Genomic DNA, 23411 nt, shown 5'->3' with positions numbered 1-23411 from the left:
ATGATAATATTTCTAAATCACAAACTAACACACTACAGGTATCGTTCGTAAAAGTAGTGAAGTATATAAATTTAGTTTAAGATATTATTATAAATATTTGTACCTCTCATATTTCGTAGTGTAATTTGTAACATAAAAGATATTCAATATTTTTGTTTATTTTTGATACTAGTTATAAAAAAAAAATTACTCCCAGCAATATAATGAACAATAGTTATAAAAGTTCAGATCTGCCATCTACTATCGGATGGTCAAAGCAAGGTTCCATGTTATGGCATCCATTTTTAATCCAAAACAAATGAAATTTTTTCGATAAAAGCTCGCATGCGCAAATTATCTTTGAAAATACGCGCGCCGTGAACTTACAGTTCAATACGCACGACAAATTTTCACATTCACAACACGATATTGTACCACTACTACGCGAAATACTATCCTCATTCACCAGTTTACGTGGTATAAACATACAAATTGCATTTATTCTTAAAAATTGTAGTCGAGAGTTTACCGTTGCATAAGAAACAACGAAGAAATTGGTGAAACGTAACTTGGTGTTATTGTAGTTGTATTATATTAGCGAGACGTGTAGATCCGGTAAACCCAAGACATGAACTAAAGAACACACAACTGGGTCAGATATATTTTTAATAAATATGTCTCTAAAGGTTAGTTTCTTCTTAATTTCTATTTTTGTTTTATTAACGTTTATCCGCGTTTAAAATATTAAAATAGAAATTGAAGGAAGTCCAAAGTTATTTGTAGAAGTCATAAAATGAATAGTAAAAGTTTTGTTGTGTATTGTTTTTAATTTAAATTTTATTTTGCAGTATTTTGTTTTACGTATGTAATTTTGGTACTTTACATGAAGGGTGTTCATATTTAGACAGGATATGTTACTCATTTTTGAAATACAGTCTATCCAAGGTAAAAAAATGAGTAATAACATTTAAAGTTAAATCTCGAACGAACTCATTTTATAATTTATGTTACAAGTTGCTATAAATATTAATCAAAACGGAATTAATCATTGGATTTATGCACACCTTTCACCGCAGTTTAGTTGTGAATAGATATTTTTAGAAAAAATTACGTCATATCATCAGTTTTGAATGTTCTAAACAAACTTCGTTAATAATCGTATTTCTAAGGAATAATAAATATCTTGAGGTTATATCGGCTTAAAAACATATTTAAATAAAAATAAAACAGATTTTTTCATATTAAAATATTTATCATGTTTATAATTATAAATGTAAATCGAATCAAAATAAATATTTTGAGGTTATTATTTCATCTTAAAAAAAGAATCTATCTCAATTCAAACGAGACAACATTTTGAAAATTTGACAGCTCAAAGTGACGTCTATCACAAGTTATACATTTGATTAAGATTCTTTGTAGCTATCTCTTTTTAACATTATAAGAAACTATCCAAAGGAATGTACGCAAATCTACTATCAATAGTAAAATATAGAATGTATAAAGCTTAAGTTTAATTATGTTTTTTGTTAGTAACGTGACGTAATCGACTGTATACACTGAAAAATTGTTTGTAGCTATCTCTTTTTAAAACTATACAAAACCATCTAAAAGAACGTATGTTTTTACTTGAAATAAACGTATTGCCAATAGAAAGGGATAGAATGTATAAAGTTTGTGTTTACTTATGTTTTTTGTTAGTAACGTGACGTAATCGACTGTATACACTGAAAAATTGTTTGTAGCTATCTCTTTTTAAAACTATACAAAACCATCTAAAAGAACGTATGTTTTTACTTGAAATAAACGTATTGCCAATAGAAAGGGATAGAATGTATAAAGTTTGTGTTTACTTATGTTTTTTGTTAGTAACGTGACGTAATCGACTCTAAACAGTGAAAAATTGTTTGTAGCTATCTCTTTTTAACACTATACAAAACCATCTAACAGGACGTACTTGAAATAAACGCGTTTCTAGGCCAATAAAAAGAGATAGAATGTATAAAGTTGGTATTTACTCCTGTTTGTGACGTGTATATACTGAAAAAAATATATAAAAATACATTTCAACTATAATTTTTTCATTATTAACAAGTTAATTTTGATTTATTTCAGAAAGAATCTTTATCAGATGTACAGTTGCACTTGGCCGCGCTCAATGGAGACATTTCGTTACTTAGAAAAATTTTAGATAGTGGAAAAGTCCACGTGGATTCCAGAGATAAGGTAAATTTCAGTCAACATGGTATATTTTTTACGTTTAAATTGTTTTAAATTCCACACTTATACATGCATCACCCTATATAATAATACTTAAATATTCTCTTAATATAAAGTTGTGCAACATTACATCGAAACTAACTTGATTCAATCGTTATTTAACATAATACCATTTTTTTAAAGTAATATGCTTAAAAAATTATCAATTATTATCATACTGTATAGTATGACGTTAAAAAAATAACGATTTAAATTTACTGATTCTTCTATTATCACCCCGTATATTCATAGAATCTAGAAGCCTTAGAACTGCATTTAAAAAGATGGTTTGTCAATTGTTAACTTTGACCCCGTTAAATATTGATATTATACCTGAACTCAAAAAACATTTAAAGTTTTATTTTATATGTTTATAATAAAAAGTTTATTTGTTTTATACTAACGTCAGTTTTTTTACAATATCAAATTCAAGGTTACAATCCCATCTCTATTTTTAAATATATTTTATAGAGTTCAACTAAACATTTCCGAAACGGTGAAACTAGCCAGAATTATGGTATTCCAAATAAATACATATATAAATACATAAACACTGCCTTTAATCCCACAAAGGCACTTGTAGTTCACTTAATTCATTACACAAATTACTGATGCACAGTTTCCGGGCATTTCATTGTCCTGTCGGCCATATTGCTTTAAACTTGACATAATGGAATAAAACTTAAAATTTTAATATACCTTGAATTTGTATTAGGTTATCATACTTGTTTAAGTACATAAAAAAATCTTAAAATCAAAGTACGTTTTTAGTTTATGGTATTGATGAAACAGGAAATTTTTAAAAATAAGTGACGTCAATAACAGGGTTGAATTCTAAATTTTGCTGCGCTCCGTGTCGATAATGTAGAAATCATTTCGCACGACTGAGAAAATTGTAAGGTCATAAAATGTGTAAATATTTAAAGAATGAATTAGTTGAACAAACTCGTTAATAGAAATTGGCAGATTAAGGAATAAAATGTATTTGCTTTTTTTTGTATTTTGGAGGTACATGTAGATGATGAAAGAGAATATTTTACATAGCAACACAATGTTTATGTTTTAAATAACACTAGACTCAGAAAAAAAATCTATACAATTAAACTTTTATGCTCGTGACGCACGTACAGGAAGCGATTTCTCAACAAATAAATAGCAATTGATTCTACTTTCATTCGAATGCCTGTCAATAATTGCCGTTTCAAATGAAAACAATTATTCATATCGCATCTTATACCTACTTATGTAGGTTGTTTTATTATGTTTTCGCTCCATTGATTTCTCTAGGATGTCGATCATTATTTTTGTACATTCTTACACAGAAAATAATAAAAATAGTATAGCAAATAATACCGGTTGTATCAGTTCAGTAACAATAGGAATCTTTAACCTATTCCTCAATTAATTACATTACATTTTGAAATTCAGAAAAAATAAAAAAGAAACAATCAACCCTGTATATCTTTGATCATTATAATAATTATTTTCATCCATAACTTCTAAAATTCAAAAACGTTAAGTCTATACATATATTTTAGAGCTACAAATCATTTTTTTGCGTGTATCTATAACTGATTATTTTAAGTCAACTTTCTATTGTTAGTAATTAAGGAACCATAAAAGTCACTATTTGTTTACGAATGTTTTATTTGCTAAATTTATTTCACAAATATATTGTATGTGAAATCATTTTAATCGAAAAAATTGATAATAAATAACTGTATACTCAATTTGGAAAGTAAAAATTGACGGTTTATGGAGAATGTAAGTTAATTAATACTAGACATCGAAAAAACAAACCTGTTTGATAACAAATTTTATTACGCTGTTGACCTTGTTACTTTCGTAACAATACATTTACTATATTTTTACGTATAACTGTTGAATATATTTTAATTGTTTTCAATTAATTTCTGTATATATTCCACAAATAATGACAGTTAGTTTATTTTAATAGGTAGGCAACCAATTATACGGTATCCTTGACAGTTAAAAATTATAATTCATCGTTGCCAGATTTAAATAATTTCCTACAATATGCTAATAATTTAACCAACTGATTGTACTAAATTAACTAGTTGCACAAAACAAAATACGAAACGCCACTGTAGGTAATAAATTACAAAATGGATCTTTGTTATCAAATTATTGAGTGTCGGTCCACCTGCCACGGTTTTAAAAGATGTTAAATGTGAAAGATTTTTGTTTCTCGAAAAGGAGGTCGTCACAGAAATCTGGCAACACTAGTGTAATTTCTAAAGTCAATTTAGAGAGATTTTTGTACTTCATTGTATTTTGTTGATATAATGTCTTGACGTACTTTGAAACGAAATAAAACGTTTAAGATTGTAAAAATATTCACATAGCAGTATGTGGAAAGAAAAAAATTTTAGGGAATCAATTGAGAATTGCAGTACACTGTTTAATGTATTTTAAACAGGTCCGTACTAGCCTAAAACGATACGCTTATTTTAAAGCTGGAATTTTTATTGAAACTTTTTGATTTTTTTCATAGGATGGAACGACACCGTTGATATTAGCGGCTGCCAATGGACATTACGAATGCGTAAAAGAGCTTATAGAACAGGGAGCGGATCCAAAATCAAAAAGAATAGTAAGCTTTTTGTAGACACTTTTTTATGTTCAAAATGTATAAAGAGGTGGTGAATTTGTGAAAAATAATTAAATTAACATGTAAAATACTTTTAGACAGGCACAACTCCATTATTTTTCGCAGCTCAAGGAGGATTTCTGGATATTGTCCAATATCTATTGGATAAAGGAGCTCCAGTAGACTCTTTAAGCGTAGTAAGTATATTTTTTTAAAAATAGACCCGTGCAAAATAATAAATAAGATAGTTAAAAATATTTATGTGTAACCGCTGTATAAAATAAATTTTTCACTCGTTTTTTATAAACTCTTTATTGCATTGAATGAATATGTATTTTACTGTTCATTTTTTGGCGTTTCATCTGTTTCTTTGATATCTTCTTCTACTTCTTTGATTATTTTTTCTTTTATATACTGTTTTTTCTTGTTGTGTAGTTTCTTTCTTAAATCTTCAAGTTGTTGAGCAGTTATTTTCCTCATGTAAGTTTCCTCGAAGGCTTTACCTCTTTTTTTAAACGAATCTTCACTACATTGTTGATTTCTAAAAATTATCACTGGAATTCTTCCTATTACGACCGATTTAAAATGTTTGCAAACGATGTTGTGCATGTGGAATGAATATTTATGACATAATTTGACAAATGACTTCCATACTTGAAATATTTTTATATCCCTGAAGTCAATTTTTTAATTATTGGAAAAAGGAAATAGGTAATTTCCTTCTAAAAAGAAATTTCAAATTATTTAGTCATTATTTAATATATAATAATGATATAGTTAGAAAAAATTTTACGTCATAATACGCAGCGCTAACGTAGCGCCACGAATCGAACGTAATGTAGAGTAGTCATAATTACCTATATTCACTTCTCTTCTGCCATCTATGTATGTATCTATGTAGAGGAAGTTTTTGATGTGGTTAAAAAAGGATACTACATGTTGATTTTAATTATAGGATGGCGGTAGTCCCTTATTTGTAGCTTGTCAATGCGGTCACATAGACGTAGTTAAAGAATTGATCAATAGAGGGGCCCAAGTTAATACTCATATGAAGGTAAATAATTTGTAAATATTTTAATATTTATTATATCGATTATTTATTTTATACACAGGATAAAGCAAGTCCCCTTTTCATAGCTGCTCAAAACGGTCATTATAAAATATTAGTATTTTTATTGGCGCAAGGAGCCGAAATCGATTCGAGACGAACGGACGGGGCGACCCCATTGTGGATAGCGGCGCAAATGGGACACGATCACATAGTAGCGCAGCTTTTGAGGGCCGGTTCAAAAGTTGACGCTGCCAGGCATGTAAGAAATAAAATATCACGATTTATGCTTATTTGTTACGAAATTTTTTTGTTTTCACAGGATGGAGCAACGCCTCTTTTCAAAGCATCGCACAAAGGTCATTCGGCAGTAGTAGGTGAATTATTAAAATACAAACCTTCCTTAGATGTCCTACCAGTAAGTATACGTAATAAATCAAGTGATAATGTAGCACTGTTGCCAAACTTCTATTTTTTTTTACTTCTGGGGAAATTGACAAGTACTATAGTGATGATTAATTGATAGGTATATAAATAATTTTTTTTTCAGAACGGAGAAACGGCCTTACACGCGGCCGCTTTTTCAGGTAGCCTTCCTGTTTGTAAACAGCTAATAGCTGCCGGAGCTAATCCTTGTCAGAAAAATCAAGAGAATCATACTCCTGCAGAAATAGCCTTGAAGCACAGATACAACGGTGTTGCCGATTATTTGAGAAATTGTGAAAATCGTGGCCACACTAAGAAATAACAGTTACGTCTTGTCGTTTTTTGTTTAATATGCATGGGTCATTAAGCCCCCGGACTAATAATTAAAAAATAGCACTGCAGTGCCATCTTTGTGTCGGTGCTGGGAGTTGATGATCCATGTTATACGTCAGGGAAAATATTTTTAGGAGAAAATGTTCATTTTTTGATGTGACTGTACTTAAGACTTAGTCATCGTGCCTTCCCCATACTAATATCAGTATTAACAAATAATTTCATGCACTCTCATAAAATTTATATAGCGGTGTTGCCGGACTTTTTTTATAAATAGTATAGTAGTATGAATATAGGATTTTTTATTCGGAAGGATACAAAGATTGAGATGTTGCCAGATGTAATATTTCGTAGAATTACGGGAAAAATTTTGCAAATTTTCCACGTTTGGACAATTTATAGATTTTTTAATCAAATGCACAAATATATCATGATGTTGCCGTTACCGTTGTAGTGCTTCTTTCAAAGATCCGAAGAAATATCCAAATAATATAAACTTTGCGATGTTGCCAAATGGAATTTTTCATATTATATGGTGAAAAATTGAAATACTGTTAAAACTGATGCAATGTATAGATCGCGGTGTTGCCGGACGTACTTTTTCATAATATATTCGGAAATCTAGAATTCATCGTGCAAAAATGTATAGGAATTGCGGTGTTGCCAGACGTACATTTTCCTTAGATCTGTTAAAATTTGTGAATAGCTATATAGATGTATACGTATATTGATTGCGATGTTGCCAGACGTAATATTTCGTATAATTATGTGAAAATTGGAAAATTTTAAGCAATCTTTTGAGAATTTTCTACTTTTTGGAAAATTTGAAGATTTTTTAATCAGATGCAAAGATGTATCACTATGTTGCCGTTGGAGTACATCTTTCTACGATCTGAAGAAATCTCAATATACTATAAATATTGCGGTGTTGCCAAATGTAATTTTTCATATAATCTGGACAAAAATTGAAATATTATTAAACTGATTCCATACATAGATCGCGGTGTTGCCGGACGTACTTTTTTATGATATATTCGGAAATCTAGAAACCTCGTACAGAAATATATAGGAGTTGCGGTGTTGCCAAACGTATTTTTTTCTTTATATCTGAAGAAATATGTGAATCGCTATACAGATGTATATAAAGATTACTGTATTGCCAGGCGTAATATTTCGTATAATTATAAAAAAATTTTGCGAAATTTTCTCATTATTTTCTACTTTTTGGAGGATTTACAGATTTTTTACACATATGTGCAGACATATCACGGTTTTGCCAAACGTACTTTTTTCTAGGATCTGAAGAAATCTAAAAATAATATAAACATTGCGATGCTGCCAAATGTAACTTTTCAGATGATCTGGAGAAAAATTGCAATATTTAACTGATTTCATACAAAGATCGCGGTGTTGCCGGACGTACTTTTTCATAATATATTCGGAAATCTAGAAATCATCATACGAAAATAAATAGGAATTGTGGTGTTGCTGAACGTAATTTTTTGTATAATCTAAGAAATTATCTACTATTATCCTCGATTTGTACCGTTGCCAAATGTAACTTTTTTCAGATCTAGGGAAAGTTAGAGACAGCCGTATAAATAGAGGTTCCGATATTGCCAAACTCCCATTTTCTCCGAATATGGGGAAATTAAAACAAATGTGTACAAACATATATATACATTGGGGTATTGCCAAATGTATTTTTTAGGACAAATCACGAGTAAAAATATGTTTAAACGCCACGTTGTCAATTCCCAGTATTATTATTGTTACTTTATACAATATTCTTTCATCCATCCAGCTGTTTTTCATCACGAAAATTTATATATTAATACTTTTGACGTCACACTTTTTTTTCAGTTACTAATACTACTTCGAAATAAATTTGTTATGAACCTATATCTACATAGGTTAAATATTTTTTTTGTTATATCCATAAAAGTTGTTAGTTATGTAAATATTTGAATTATTTTCGGTGCTGTTATTTATTATGCTAAATAGTTTTATTAACGCAATTTTGTATTAAAAACGTTGTTTACTGACTCAATGCAATTTCATTTTACACGTACCCAAAACAATAATTCGTTGTCAAACTGTGTCATACAATGTGAGTGATATCAAGTAAGACCGGACCTGCAAAGTCGTCAGCTGATACAATATTATTAACGTGCTGACGTAATACGCAGTGATATCGAAAAAATTATTTCTTCAAACAAGAAAAGTTGTTTCTTATTATAATACATTAATATTTACAAATTTCGGTGTTGCTTTCCTTCCAGTGGTCTGGGGGCATTATCCAATTATCATAAATAAGCATATAAAAATTGTAATTTTGCCTAATTTCTATCCTAATAAAAAAAATTGCTAGTTTCGTACTCAGCCTCCTATATTTGAATACAGATTACAAACAATAAGTAGTATAATAAAATTAATATGCCAAATTTTTTTTTAAATATTAAGACTTAGACATAGTAGTTGATGTATAGTTTTCCACACAACGTGACAACGTCGTGTGCGAACTTACCTACGAACAACTTGGACTGATCCCAAGCGAAGCCGCGGCGGTGTCAAATTGTTTTAATGATTTTTAAAACTATGAACGTTATTTAAATAAATTTATTGAGTAAATTAAATGATTTTTGATGTCTATTTTTCTCATTATAATCATTTTATTAAAGCAATTAAATTTTACAGAATTTAGGTATGTTATTATTATGTTTTCTATTAAACAACATGACAACAACGCAAACTAATTTATGACATTGGTAACATGCGAACTTACTTGCGGCTCGGGGTAAGAGCCAGGGAGCCTGAATCGGGTGGCGCCGGCAATTGTCGGTACCTGTCGGCTCAGATCTGTCTGGCGCGCACTCACTCAAATCAAAGGGGATAACGCTGGTTGTCTGCGTACAGGGGATTTGAAAACTTTTTGAGTTCAAAATGATTTCCGCTCACATTTTATTCAGACTTCACATTTTTATCCATTTTTATGAGAAAATTAACAAATTTAAAAGTTGTTACAAGCATTAAGAGTTGTTACAAGCATTAAGAGTTGTTACAAACCTTTATTCTTGGCATTATAGGGTATTTTAATGAAAAAATAGCGTTCAAAAAATAAAGTCTAATTTACGTTTGTTGATTAACATTGTGCTCTTGCGATAGTAAATTGAATGTAATGGTTTTTCGTTCTGTCAGAGTTGGTAGTACAATGGATGAGGCATTTCTTTGGTGGATTTTTTCGGTTGACTTGAATTTTTCTTACTGGGCGGAGATGTCAATTTTGAAGACGGTTGGCGCGACAGCCATTGGTAACTGGCGGCCAAGCTCTGTCTGGCGCGCATTCATTTAAATGAGAAGCGCTCACAGTCTAAAGATCTGTTAATTTTATAATCTGTTATTTTTCATTAACGCACCACTTGACCCTGGGAAGGTCACGCACAGAGGAACATTTCTCGAGTTCTAGTAATTCTTGACTAACAATTTCGAAAATGGATAATATTTGTCACATTTGTGAAATATCATTCTCCGCGAATAAAAATTTGCTCCGGCATTTAAGAACAATTCATGGGGGTGAATCGGCTAATAAATTCAAGTGTAATAAGTGTAATTTTTCAACGGGAAGAGGTGATAAATTTAAAGAATTCCAAAAATGGAAAGTTGAAACTAAAAGTGCCGATCGAAGTATGTTCATAAAACAATACGGGTCATACTCAACTGCCGAGAACATTGAAAAAATGACATTTCAGTGTTTCCGTGACGGTGTTTTCAAATCTCGCGGAACTGACAGACACATCTGAACCTCAAGAATTGGAGGAAACCATATTTAAAGACTTGGTAATTTGCAACCCCTCAAAACCAGTTAATGACAAAAGTAAACGGAGCGAAATGATTCTTGACCAAATAAGGGCACTTTTGACTTCTAGCGAATCGAGCGATGAAACGCACCAGATTGCTTGCAATCTGCTTTCACGCGGAGTGATAACACAAATCAACAATATCACAATGTAATTTAGAGGGACCAAAACTTACATCTCCACCCAGTAAGAAGAGGAAAATTGAACCCCAAAGAAAATTTAAGTCAACCAAAAAAATCCACCAAAGAAATGCCTCATCCATTCAACTACCGACTCTGACAGAACGAGAAACCATTGCATTCAATTTACTATCGCAAAAGCACAATAGTAATCAACAAACGTAAATTAGGATTTACCAGAAGTTTTTATGTGGCTTGCCATCAAACTGCAATGGGCATTCATAGGGTGATATGTTTTTTGAACGCTATTTTTCAATAAAACACCCTGTAATGCCAAGAATAAATTTGGTTTGTGACAACTTTTAGTGTTCATTTTTTACACGACCAGTTGTTAATTTTCTTATAAAATTGGATAAAAACCAAACAAAAAAAATTTTTAAACATACCTCCTGCAAAGTAATATGTTCCTTATCAGGATGGCAGTCCTAAGTCTGCATAAAATGTGAAGGGAAATAATTTTCAAGTCAAAAAGTGTCAAAGTCCCCTGCACGCAGACAACCAGCCGTACCTCCTTTCATCTGAGTGAGTGCGCGCCAGAGTCCAGACAGATCTGAGCCGACAGGTACCGACAACTGCCGGCGCCACCCGATTCAGGCTCCCTGGCTCTTGCCCCGAGACGCAAGTTGCGAACTTACCCTTAAACAACTTGGATTGTTTCAAAGAAGCGTAGACTTTTATTAAAAACGATTTTATTTGCTTTATGTAACTTTTGAGAATATAAACGTTATTTAAAGATTCAATAATTCCACTATCATTAATTGATGATAATAAAATATGTACAACAGATATTAGCTGAATTTATAATACTCTTTAACTTTTTTTGTAAATTAATAATTATTAAAATTAACCTAAAAAATAAGAAAATCTAACGACTTAATAAGTCAACGACTAACAAAGTACGAAACAATCAGTATTATAACGAGAAACTTTTTAAATAATCAATATTCTATTGCAATAACGTTTCTCAATCGAATACGTTTGACGAATCTAATAATATTTTAATGTTCCGATATTGTGAAGGAATGGGATTCCTCTTCTAGGTCAAGGAAATCAATTAGTTTCATTTTGTTTGTAACCAGGGATGAAAAAACTTTCTTTTCAAATAATCTAAAATCGATAACGAATCATTTAAATCGTAAATGAAATTGTCTAATTTCAATAGTTCTGGAAATGGTTACGAAAAGACCGATATCGAATGGAGATGCTACAAGATTTTCATGTAAGTTTTAATAAGTAATAATGTCACAGTGTTAAATTTATTGAAGTGCGGTATTATTAGTTATAATTTTTGTTATACCCTTGTATATATTTACATACCGTATCTTTACAACATTTATACCAATACGGATACAACTTGCGTGTTGAATCTGTTCAAGTGATTCAAAAATTTTAATTTGCCTAAATTACGAATATATACGAAGCAATACTTAAATGAAGTATGTTTAAATGTTTAAAAGAAGATGACTAACTTGTACGAAACATGTAAGTATGAAATATCTATTAAATATGTTTTAAAATAAGTTTTTACTTATTTACGTTTATGCTTGAACAAGGTCGTACTATTAGAAATCAATTTGTTCAATAAAGTAACAAATATCAAGGTTTTTCTCTGCATAATTTTTATTATTCTAAATACATCGTACTAATCATTTTTTTATACACCAAACAAAAATTAATTTACGAAACATTTTCATAATTACATTTTTACAAATACCTATCGGAATAACTAAAAATATTTGTTTTTTATTATTAATTAGTTTGTATTCTCATAAATATCCTTGAAAATGCATACAATTAAAACATTTATTAGTTCTGGCATACCTTGCAGAAATTAATCAATATATCTATTTCTTAATGACACATAATGGACCATTTCTTTAAGAACATAATTGTGTAAAGACGTAGGTTATTAAGTAGGGTTAGGATATACGAGATGTTACTAAAATATTGTTAAGTATTATTAAAAACAAAGTTAACGTTAACTAACCTTAAATTTTCTAAAATACTATCTTTAGAAAAACAGAAGTTGCTTTTATTTACACTGTTATTTAATATGCTGATTTGGTAAAAGCAACGTAGACAAACGAGAAAACTTTTAGCGCCTAAAAACTGACCAATCAAAAGTTATTAGGTTTGCTCTTGTTAGCTGCACTGGCAGAACTAGTTCGGGAAGTGTACACTAAAGCGTTCTTTGTAGCAGAACCAGCCCTAGTGTCACTGTTCTTAGTAGCAGTGCAAGAGAACTAGTTCATCCAGTACACTATACTGCTTGCATTGGATCTAGAGTCAGTTCAACCAGTGCAGTGCAAGACAGTGCAATAAGTGTAATATTGTAATCTACTCTCTGCACTATACCGTTCTTTGTATCCGATCGAACTAATTCTATACACTTATGAACTGGTCTACACTGGTCCAGTGCAGCAACCAAGAACAAACCTATTTGTTTTTAGTTGGGGAAAATAGGGACATTTTTATGCGGGATATGGTATATTTCAGGAATTTCCTTGATATAGGCAAACTCATCTCTGTGAACGGAAAACCGTGTCGATATAAAAAATTTTTGGAATGTATTGAGTAAGGTGTAGTGTGTAAGGAAAGTTATAGCTTCCGTTGCATCGGCCATTTTACTGATAAATAAGTTTTTCAGGTTACAGGCAAACCTGTAACATCGATGAGACGTTGGCACGTTTTTTATTGCACACATACATTTTTTGATATATATATATATATATATATATATATATATATATATATATATATATATATATATATATATATATATTTATTTATTTATTTGTTTTTGAGGTTAAGTTAGATTAGGTTGCACAAAGAAATTGTGCAGAGAAATTTTTAAGATTCCGTGTGTTTATTTGCACTTAATGCTATTCAAGATCCGTTTGACATAACCATGAATATTTGTTCTTTTTGAAAATGGTTACAAATATTCAAAAATTTGCTTTTGATAATACAGTTGTTTTGTGAGGTGATTTTTTATTATAAACTAAACGAACTAGATTATGAAAAAAATATTTAGATGTTTGACGTCAAAGTGTCAAATTCATTGCATTGACCCTTCCGATTTAAATAAACTTGGTGTCTTATTTGACATATGACAGTATCAAAAATTTGACATTTACGTTCATTTTTTTGTGAAATGGGTTCAATTTATTATAAGTAATTAAAGGGTTTTAATCGAGTAATTAGATTTCAAAATTATGGCACAGGAAACGCCAGAACCGACTAAAACTAAAAAACCATCCGGTGAGTACCGAACTGGATCTTATAAAATTTGTAAAAAGCCGAACCTATATTTTTACTCCCATTTATTGATTTGAGAAACTAAACTTTACATTATTCAATATGGTAGTAATATCATTATACAGGATATCTAAATTTTATTTTAAACACGTCGACCGATAGATACGTTCGTTTGGTATAAATTAGAAGCTATAATAATTATTAAAATCATATCTAATCAATAATTTTTTCGTCTATGGGAATTTCTTTACGTACGATTTTATATATAAAGAAATATTTAATATAGTTCATTTTTTTTCAATTTTATTAGATAGTGCGTTTAAACAACAACGGCTTCCAGCATGGCAACCTATTTTAACGGCAGGAACAGTCCTTCCATCGTTTTTTATAATCGGCATTGCGTTTATACCTGTAGGTATAGGTTTATTATATTTTTCTGACGAAGTAATGGAATATGTCATCGATTATACAAATTGTAATAAAACCACCGGTTATATTGGAAATTGGAACGAATCTAATGAAACTTGCGCTGACGCTATTAATAATAATAGCAGTGAAACTTGTATTTGCAGGATTAAATTTAACCTCACCAGTGATTTTAATGTAAGATAATTATTACCTGATGATGTTTAAAGATTATTTACAGTTTCTTTTAGGGTACGGTTTATATGTATTACGGCTTAACTAATTATTATCAGAATCATAGAAGGTATGTAAAATCTAGGGATGATAGTCAGTTATTAGGTATATTAAGCAAAGAACCATCAAGAGATTGTTTACCTTTTGTGTTTGATGGTAATAAGACCCCTATAGCACCCTGTGGAGCCATCGCCAATTCCATGTTTAATGGTTAGTAAAAATATAATTAATCATTATTTATTTTTTTTCAATTTATTATATATTTCAGATAATTTGACTTTATATATTTTGAATAACGACGAACCTGAACCGGTTCCTTTGTTAAGGAAAGGCATCGCTTGGGAATCTGATAAGAAGATCAAGTTTCACAATCCACCGGGTGATGATTTGGAGAAAGCTTTTGCCGGTTACGCCAAACCGAAAGCATGGAAAAAACAAATATGGGAATTGGATACTGATCCTGATAATAACGGTTTCCAAAACGAGGATTTCATAGTTTGGATGAGAACCGCTGCTTTGCCTACTTTCAGGAAATTATACCGCAGGGTCGATCATTCTCAGGCAAATTTTACCAATGGTTTAAAACGAGGAACTTACATTTTGCAAGTTGAATATAGTAAGTGAATTCTCTTAATTATTATATATAGGGTGAACCATTTATATTCATACAGTTTCTACTAGGGATTCGAAATTATTTTCAGCTATACAGGATATCTCCAAATAATCAAATAACTTAATTGAACAATTTTTTTAAGTGGGACGCTTTTTTTATTATTATATACAGAGTGAGACAGTTGTATTTGTTCGACTTCTAAGGGGGATTCAAAATTATTTCTAGCTATACAGGATGTCTTGAAATAATTAAATATATTAATTAACAGATTTTTTTAATTGGGACGCTTTTTTTATTATTATTATATACAGAGTGAGTCAGTTTTATCTGTAGGGTTTCTAATAGGGGTTAATAATTTTCAGCTATACAGGATGTCTCGAAATAATTAAATATATTAATTAATTTTTATAAGTTGGACGCTATACATTTGATTGGATTGAATTTTATATGAAAAATTAGATTAAATTTGAATGAAGTTATCCCATTGCGGTTTTTTAGATTTCAAAAAATTAACGGATTTGCGGATTTATGAAAATAATTATGGGACGTATCGTATTTGGAGATTTCAATTTTCATCATAATTTTTTTTTTAAGTAACTTATATAAAGCATCTAATGAATTTCATACATTTTTTTTGTTAATCTACATACAAAAACGAACATCTTGAAAAAAAATCGTTTAAAAATGTTTGTTCTCCAATTTTTTACAAATTAAATTGCATTAAAGTTTCTTAGAATCAATTTTTTTCTCCTTTTTATCGGATATCCATATAAAAGTATCACAGAATTATTGATTGTGTTCGATTGGTATGACATTTGAACTACTCGTGTCTAATAAAACAGCGTTGCCATATCCATCTACAATTTTTCTTCTCATTTTTTATGTCTAATTCATCTATCTACAATAACGTCCCCAAGCATTTTGCAGTCAACACAAAGCTGATTTTCGTTTCTTCTTCTTCTCCATTACAGTCTTTCCATTCGTTATCCATTATCACTTAACTTTCCTTCAGGAATCTTATCTTGAATTGGTTATTTTATATTGATCCTTGCTCAAATTGCTCGAGATATTATAAAATCATTTTTATCCGGATGTTTTGCTTTGAATTTAGTGTCGATAGGATCTTGTCTCTTTGATATATCCATAGTTCATAGTTCTGGGCGGTCGAGAAGCCTTCGGATACCCCACTTGACTTTACCAAAGTCCGATGTCCTTTGAGAAACCAATCAGGCATTCCGGATCATCCGTGATGCCCATGGTTTGAAGGTGAGGTCTTAGATGACAGTGTCCGGTCACTATAATCTGGCCGGTCGGTAGTGAGAGCAATAAAAACGCGTGATCGGCTCATGGGATGCTAGTGGTACCTTTTATAACAATTCGTATTGGCTCAAGCAATGTCTGAGAAAGTCAAGTTCACACAGCTGCAGGTTACATTAATTCATTATTATTATATTCTAACATGCGCTTTTACAGTAAGAATTATGTGACTGTATAATAGCACATGTTAAACATGTACTTTAATTTTTATTATTCTTTAATATGTGGTATTATAGTTATACATTGACTATCCTCTATTGGATAATATAATTGCAGTTTCAAGGGCTGTTCTAGGAACTGAGTTTTGAAAGAAAAAACGAAATAATTAATTGGAGAAGAAGATTTCTAAGGGATATCAAAAAATTCGAGGAGGAAGGAAGAAAAATATGTTATCTTGACGAGACTTGGGTAAATGCCGGTCACACGGTGAACAAAGTGTGGACTGATACTACAGTCTTAGTGCACTAGATGCATTTATCCGTGGCCTTTCAACGGGCTTAAAAAACCCGACGGCAAAGGACAAAGATTAATAATCTTACATATTGGCTCCGAAAATGGTTTTGTAGAGAATGGTCTAGATATGTTTCAATCCAAGAAAACGGGTGACTATCATGAGGAGATGAACTCAGATAGGTTCGAGGGTTGGTTTAAGGGAATTTTAAATAAACTTGAGGACGGATCAGTCATTGTAATGGACAATGCATCCTACCATTCCAGAAAATTAGACCAGTGTCCCACAAGTTCCACAAGAAAAACGGACATACAACAGTGGTTAAGGGAACGAAATATTAATTTTGACAACAATATGGTGCGGGCAGAACTATTGGCATTGGTTAAAGAGAATCGGCCATTAGTCCAAAGATATGTCTTTGATGAGATGGCCAAAGAGAAAAATAAAATTGTTTTACGATTGCCACCTTTCCATTGTGAATCCACCCAATTGATCTCATATGGGCACAAATCAAGGGTGAGGTGGCAAGGAAAAACACAACATTTAAAATTAGTGATGTCCAAACTTTATTTACTAAAGCTTTAGATAATGTTACCCAAACTAATTGGAGTAAGTAAGTAAGTCCGCATTTTCGAAATAAAATGTGGGACATTGATAATTTAATGGAAAAACAAGTGGAACCTCTAATAATAAATTTAAGATCTGATTCGTCCTCGTCGGAATCAGATTCCGATTTAGATTAAAATGAAAATTCATCCGCCATTGTATCCCTCTCAACCACCTTTTTTGAAAACCAAGAACTTATTCAGGAAAGGACCTTGTGTTATTTATAAAGATTATTATTATTATTTATATCGTTTTGTATGAATTTACTTTATAACCTTTGATACGTATTTGAATAAAACATATAGCATGACATTTCTTTCTTAGATATTACTTTACAGTATTAGGTACCCTTACATTTTTATTTAATATACCATAAATTTGAAAAACCGTCTAGCTATTTAAGGTTAGGAAAAACAAAATTACGATTAAAATAATAATTATATATATTTATAGATACTTTTAAAAAATTCAAGGCAACGTGTGAAATATGTATAATTTATATGATATGATATTAAAATAATAAAGTATTTAAAATACAAATAAAAATGTTAGTTTGAAAAAAGCATTTAAAATTCAATTCAAATTTGCCACTAAATACCTTTTAGTGTTGTGTATGGTGTGATTCAGTCTTACAATTTCTCTCTCACGCACTATGCACGTGATTACTCTCTGTAATAAGCGGCTATACTATAGACGACACCAAGGACGGGTTCTGGTCCCATTGGTACAAATCCATGAGACAGCTCAAAAAGCAGCTTTTAATTTGATTGGATTCGATGTTATTTTATAGTATCTTCTTATTTCTCCTTTCTATTATGGGAAAAATGTGTTTAGTACTGAAATTTTTTACAGATTATAATGTATCTACGTTTAGTTCAACGAAACGGATGATCCTTAGTACAACTTCCATATTGGGTGGAAAGAATCCTTTCCTCGGTATAGCTTACATTGTTGTCGGTTGTGTTTGTCTACTTTTAGGTATTGGATTGTTGTTTATACACATCAAATGCGGAAAAAGGTAAGTCCGATACATTTTTTTTAATAATCTACAATAATTTTATAAAAAATCGTCATATCCAATTAAATTTATATTTTCTTGTTTAAATCAAATTATTTTTCATAAAATTTCATGTATTTTCGTGAAATTATCAACATTTTTAAAAAATATATTAATAAAGTTGAATTATATAAAAAAAATTTCTAGGCCAGTATCAAAACAAAAATTAAATCTGACATAAACTTAAAAGTGTCAAAATTTTTAATTCAATTAATTATAGGGTACGTTCCATTTAATTCTGATAGATGACGTCACTTTGATAAAATAATGGTGGGTCTTGTAAAAGATGGCGGCATTTCTGTAATGGCGACGAAAAAAATCGTTTTTTTATTGTCTACTAGAAATGACGTAGTTAACGCAAAAATTCGCTTTGAATTAAATTGTATACGACTATACATTGTCGTTAAACCGCCATATTATAAAAAACGAATCGATTTGGTTATTTTGAGGTTAAGTTTCGGCTTATTATAAATGAATTCTGGAATAATTTTTAGTTTAGTTTTCTCGTAAAATTTACTCAATGTGTCTTATATTTTGGAAGTTTGGCAACATTGTTGAAATGTGATTTTATAATCGTTTACGATGACGTGTATGTACATCTCATTTCCTCTCTTTCTTCGCGTGGGTTATTGACCTTAGCATATAAATTCTCAAAATAAAATTGTTACGTTGCCACATCTACTATTTTCACGACGTTATTTATACATATTTTTTTAAGTCAATTTCTCGTTAAATTTGTTTTCAATAACCCCGTTTTTTACATTTCTTCAATTTCACATGTTAAAATATTTCTTCATATTTTTTTCCATTGACGTGCTTTTCTCTCTCTCTCAAACTATTTCCGCCATTATGAAAAGGTTATTGACCTTAGCATATAAATTCTTAAAGTAAGAGTGAGACGTTGCCACATCTACTATTTTTACATATTTTTTTCTGTGTCAATATTACGTTAAATTTATTTTCAATGACCCCATTTTTTTACATTTACTCAATTTCTCATATATTTTAAAAATTTGGCAACATTGTTTAAGTATTTTTTCATATTTTCTTTCATTGACGTGCATTTCTCTCCCAAACTGTTTCCGCCATTATCCAGAAGGTTATCGATCGACACATAAATTCTTAAAATAAAATCATAACGTTCCCATATTTACTATTTTTACAAAGTTATTTATACATATCTTTTGTGTGTCAATTTTTCGTTAAATTTATTATATTCAATAACCCCATTGTTTTACATTTACTAAATTTCTCAGTTATTTTATAAATTTGGCAATGTTGTTAGAACATTACTTTTCCTTCAATGACATATATTTCTCTCGTCCTCTCTCTCTCACTCTCTCTCTCAAACCCTCCACCATTATCTAGAAGGTTACTGACCGTAACATCTAAATTCCTAAACTAAGATCGTAACGTTGCCATATCTACTATTTCTACATCCTTATATAAACATTTTTTTTATTAAATATTGGTTTTCAATTAATATTCCACAAATGATGTGAAATTTATGGAATAATTTGAATCAAGTCGTAATTTTTCATCAGTATAATATAAAATATTTTTAAAAAATATATCGAATTCTATTATTTATGACAATTTATTTCCAAATAATGTTTATAGTCAAATAAAACTGGCAACGATGCAATAATCCGAACTAATCGAGTATGATTTATCACAAAAAATTTCGTTTTTTGTTTGTAATATTTTCTATTTATAATAATTTTATTTTCTCTTTCAGTACTAGTGAAATGATAAACGTAAACCCTAGAACGCCATATCAATAGAAACCTTGGAAAAAGTTTTTATTTTCGACTTTTTTGATTATTTATTTGTCTGTTATTGCCGCGCTTTTTTACAAAAAATTATTTAGGACGGTATCGAAAAAATTTCGTCATGAACTAAAATGATTCGAAATTTCTTTATTTTAAAACTGATATTTTCTAAATAAACTGTTGGCAACAATATTTTATTTTGAACTTGTTCTTTACAAATCTTCATCCAGACCTATTTTTCAAGGTACTAGATGGAAAATTCAATTTTTCATTTCACTTCGATAGATTTATTTAATTTTTCACTACAGAAAAAATTTTAGTCAAAAATGAAATAACTTCCATTACAGAAAAATTTCTTCATGTCCAATTAATTTTATCTCAAATAATCCGACTTATACTGATATTATTTATTTACCTCTAGCGACATTGCCAGCTTTCCATCATATTTTAATCAATTGTATCCCAAAACCTTCTAAACACGTTAATTCATATGATGGAATGCCTCGATCAAATTTTTTTAAGACAATCGGGCTATTAGACAATTCCACTTGGCTTTTGTTTATCAAAGAACAGTAATTTTCTTCTTGTTCCCAAAAACGCGAAAAATAAAATTCTCCACGCTTAATATGGCGTTTTGGAGGGTCTAGATGTTTGTAGTAACCAATTATTGAATTATCTTCCGATTCGACTTTTTGACATTTTTTATGAATTCCATGCAACGAAAGTTCCATTTGTTTATTAAAACATATGGAATTCCATAGAAAAATTTCTATTTCCCTCGTTATTCATCAATTAACTAACCTAACCTGAAAATGGATCCATTCCTTGCTATGTTTAACAATATCAAGAGAAAATTTCATGTTCAAATGTGAATAACTGAATTTTTTTAATGTACGTTTCAACTGAGCCACTATTTCTCGAAATAGTTCTACCAAAATGAAACTTCAGTTTAATTAGTAACCCCAGTTTAAAAAACCGACCCCTAAATCCAATAATCAATTTAATAGTAAAATCTGAGTTCTGTGGTATCAATAAATGGATTCTGCTACCTCGGAAAACGTTAAACTAACGTGTTTTTAGTAGAAATTAATCATGTTTTTTTAATATTTTAAGCCAATAGTTTTTATTAAATAAATTTATCGTGAGTTTAATCTATATTTAAATCGCATTTCTAGGTTATAGATAACACAAAGTGGCCTTCGATGTTAGGTATAGGTATAATAAAAAAATACTATATATATATACAGTTTACATTATAGTTGAACTCGTTTTTTTTAAAAATCGGTCAACAATTCCTGGTATAACTAAATATCAAAATTTTTGATAAAAAAAGTTTCCTAACAATTTTAAAACTAGTTATAGATTCAGTACAAATTATAAAAAAAATAATTAATATGGTGAATTGTTGACTTAACTACAATTTTATTTTTATTACAACAAATAATGCAAATCTAACATGTACTTGCCTGTTATACTTCGATAATTATTTTCATCTGCATTTTCCATCACTTTATCCTGTGTTTCTTTATAAAATTGTGAAACTATTAGATTTACTTCAAACTCGTTAGCTATAGTTTAAAAAATGTATTTATTATTAGCTGTAGCTGGATTCGTTTATGTATTTGTGATTTTAGATATAATATTTTTTGTTGTACATATTTTGTATATTTTATGGAATATAATTATTAAAGGTTACAATGCTTTTTAACGTGTTTCAATTATCCTTCACAACAATAACCATATAACCTAAAAAAATCTTGGACGTTTCAACTACTTGATAAGTAATAGGCGACTCCTAATACGTAGTATGGTATGGTTCTGTGTAGACAACACAGCGTTGTCATATTCACTTTTTATTACCAACATTTTATTACAAAGAAACTCCGTAGAATACGAATAATAATTAAATCAAAATTATTCTCAAAAATATAAACATTAACTTTTGATAGATTTATTAGAATCAGTATAATAAAGATATTTATACAAATAGTTTTAAAAAAATCATATCTACAAAACTAATTGTAGCATTGAGTTGAAATTATAGAGAAGTCTTACTTAAGTAAGGTTTAACTGGAGAAAAATCAACAAGTCGCTAGCTCAATCATTTTCGCAAAAACGTATGCACAAATATCGATTTAAAACATACGCATATTAAAAAAATCATATCTACCAAACTAATGGTTGGATTAAGTTGAAATTATAGACAGGTCTTGAATAAGGTAAGTTGTAACTGGAAAAATGTCATTCGTAATACTTTATTTTAAAAAATATAAACATTAACTTGTAATAGATTTTATTAGAGCCGGTATAATAAAGATATTAATACAAATAGTTGAATTAATTTATAATTTCTGGTATGGTTATAAATTTTACTACTTTTTACGACGCAACTCTAGGCAACGCTGTGAGGATTGTTTTTTAATCTACTTTTTTCCAATTCTCATTGTTAAAAGAACTTCATTTATGATTAATATAACAGTGTTGACATATTTCTATTCATTTTCTCTATTTCCTAATTAGACAATCCAAAAAAAGCTGATCTACGTCAAACTAGCGGCCGTGGGGTAAGCAATTACCCGTATTAATGTTTTTTTTTAATTAGTGTGCCAAAGTGTATAAAACATGAGTAGGTTGCACAAAAACTTATGGTAAAAGTATTTGTTTACTCCACGGCAGTTGATTGTGATAATTGACACTATACAATGAAAATGTCAATCAGTAAAAATAAAACCAATTATAAATAATAAAAATTTTAAATAATACTATTTATGAAAAAAAAAATCAATACTGATCTATATAAATAATTTAGATGATTTCACATTTGAGAATTTTAAACGTTTTGCAATTATGGTCAACGTTTTAAATGACGTATTTCATATTCTGTGCCACTAAAACAACGTTGCCATGTTCCTATTCCATATCCCAATAAAATTTTCAACAGTACCAAAAAAGTTGTAACAAGCTATAAAAAAATACTCAATATTATTAAATTATAATTATTATGAA

The 23411-nt window shown here is 29.8% G+C and overlaps 2 protein-coding genes across 2 annotated transcripts; both read left to right on the top strand.

Moving 5' to 3' along the window:
* The first annotated feature begins 285 nt into the window (after window positions 1-285).
* LOC130443154 (ankyrin repeat domain-containing protein 29) lies at window positions 286-8703 on the top strand. The gene is made up of 8 exons (XM_056777654.1): window positions 286-665; window positions 2095-2205; window positions 4754-4852; window positions 4948-5046; window positions 5805-5903; window positions 5962-6159; window positions 6220-6315; window positions 6448-8703. Exons 1-8 carry the CDS (start codon window positions 654-656, stop codon window positions 6643-6645), a joined length of 912 nt encoding a protein of 303 aa, XP_056633632.1. The 5' UTR covers window positions 286-653; the 3' UTR covers window positions 6646-8703.
* A 5052-nt stretch (window positions 8704-13755) lies between these two features.
* LOC130443153 (cell cycle control protein 50A) lies at window positions 13756-23333 on the top strand. Its single transcript, XM_056777653.1, has 6 exons — window positions 13756-13953; window positions 14261-14553; window positions 14607-14799; window positions 14858-15205; window positions 18429-18594; window positions 20372-23333. Exons 1-6 carry the CDS (start codon window positions 13908-13910, stop codon window positions 20415-20417), a joined length of 1092 nt encoding a protein of 363 aa, XP_056633631.1. The 5' UTR covers window positions 13756-13907; the 3' UTR covers window positions 20418-23333.
* The last annotated feature ends 78 nt before the right edge of the window (window positions 23334-23411 follow it).

The sequence above is a fragment of the Diorhabda sublineata genome, chromosome 4, assembly GCF_026230105.1.
Source record: "Diorhabda sublineata isolate icDioSubl1.1 chromosome 4, icDioSubl1.1, whole genome shotgun sequence".
NCBI lineage: Eukaryota > Metazoa > Arthropoda > Insecta > Coleoptera > Chrysomelidae > Diorhabda > Diorhabda sublineata.
The sequence above is the reverse complement of the archived record's forward strand: the minus strand, read 5'-3'. Positions and strand labels throughout refer to the sequence as shown.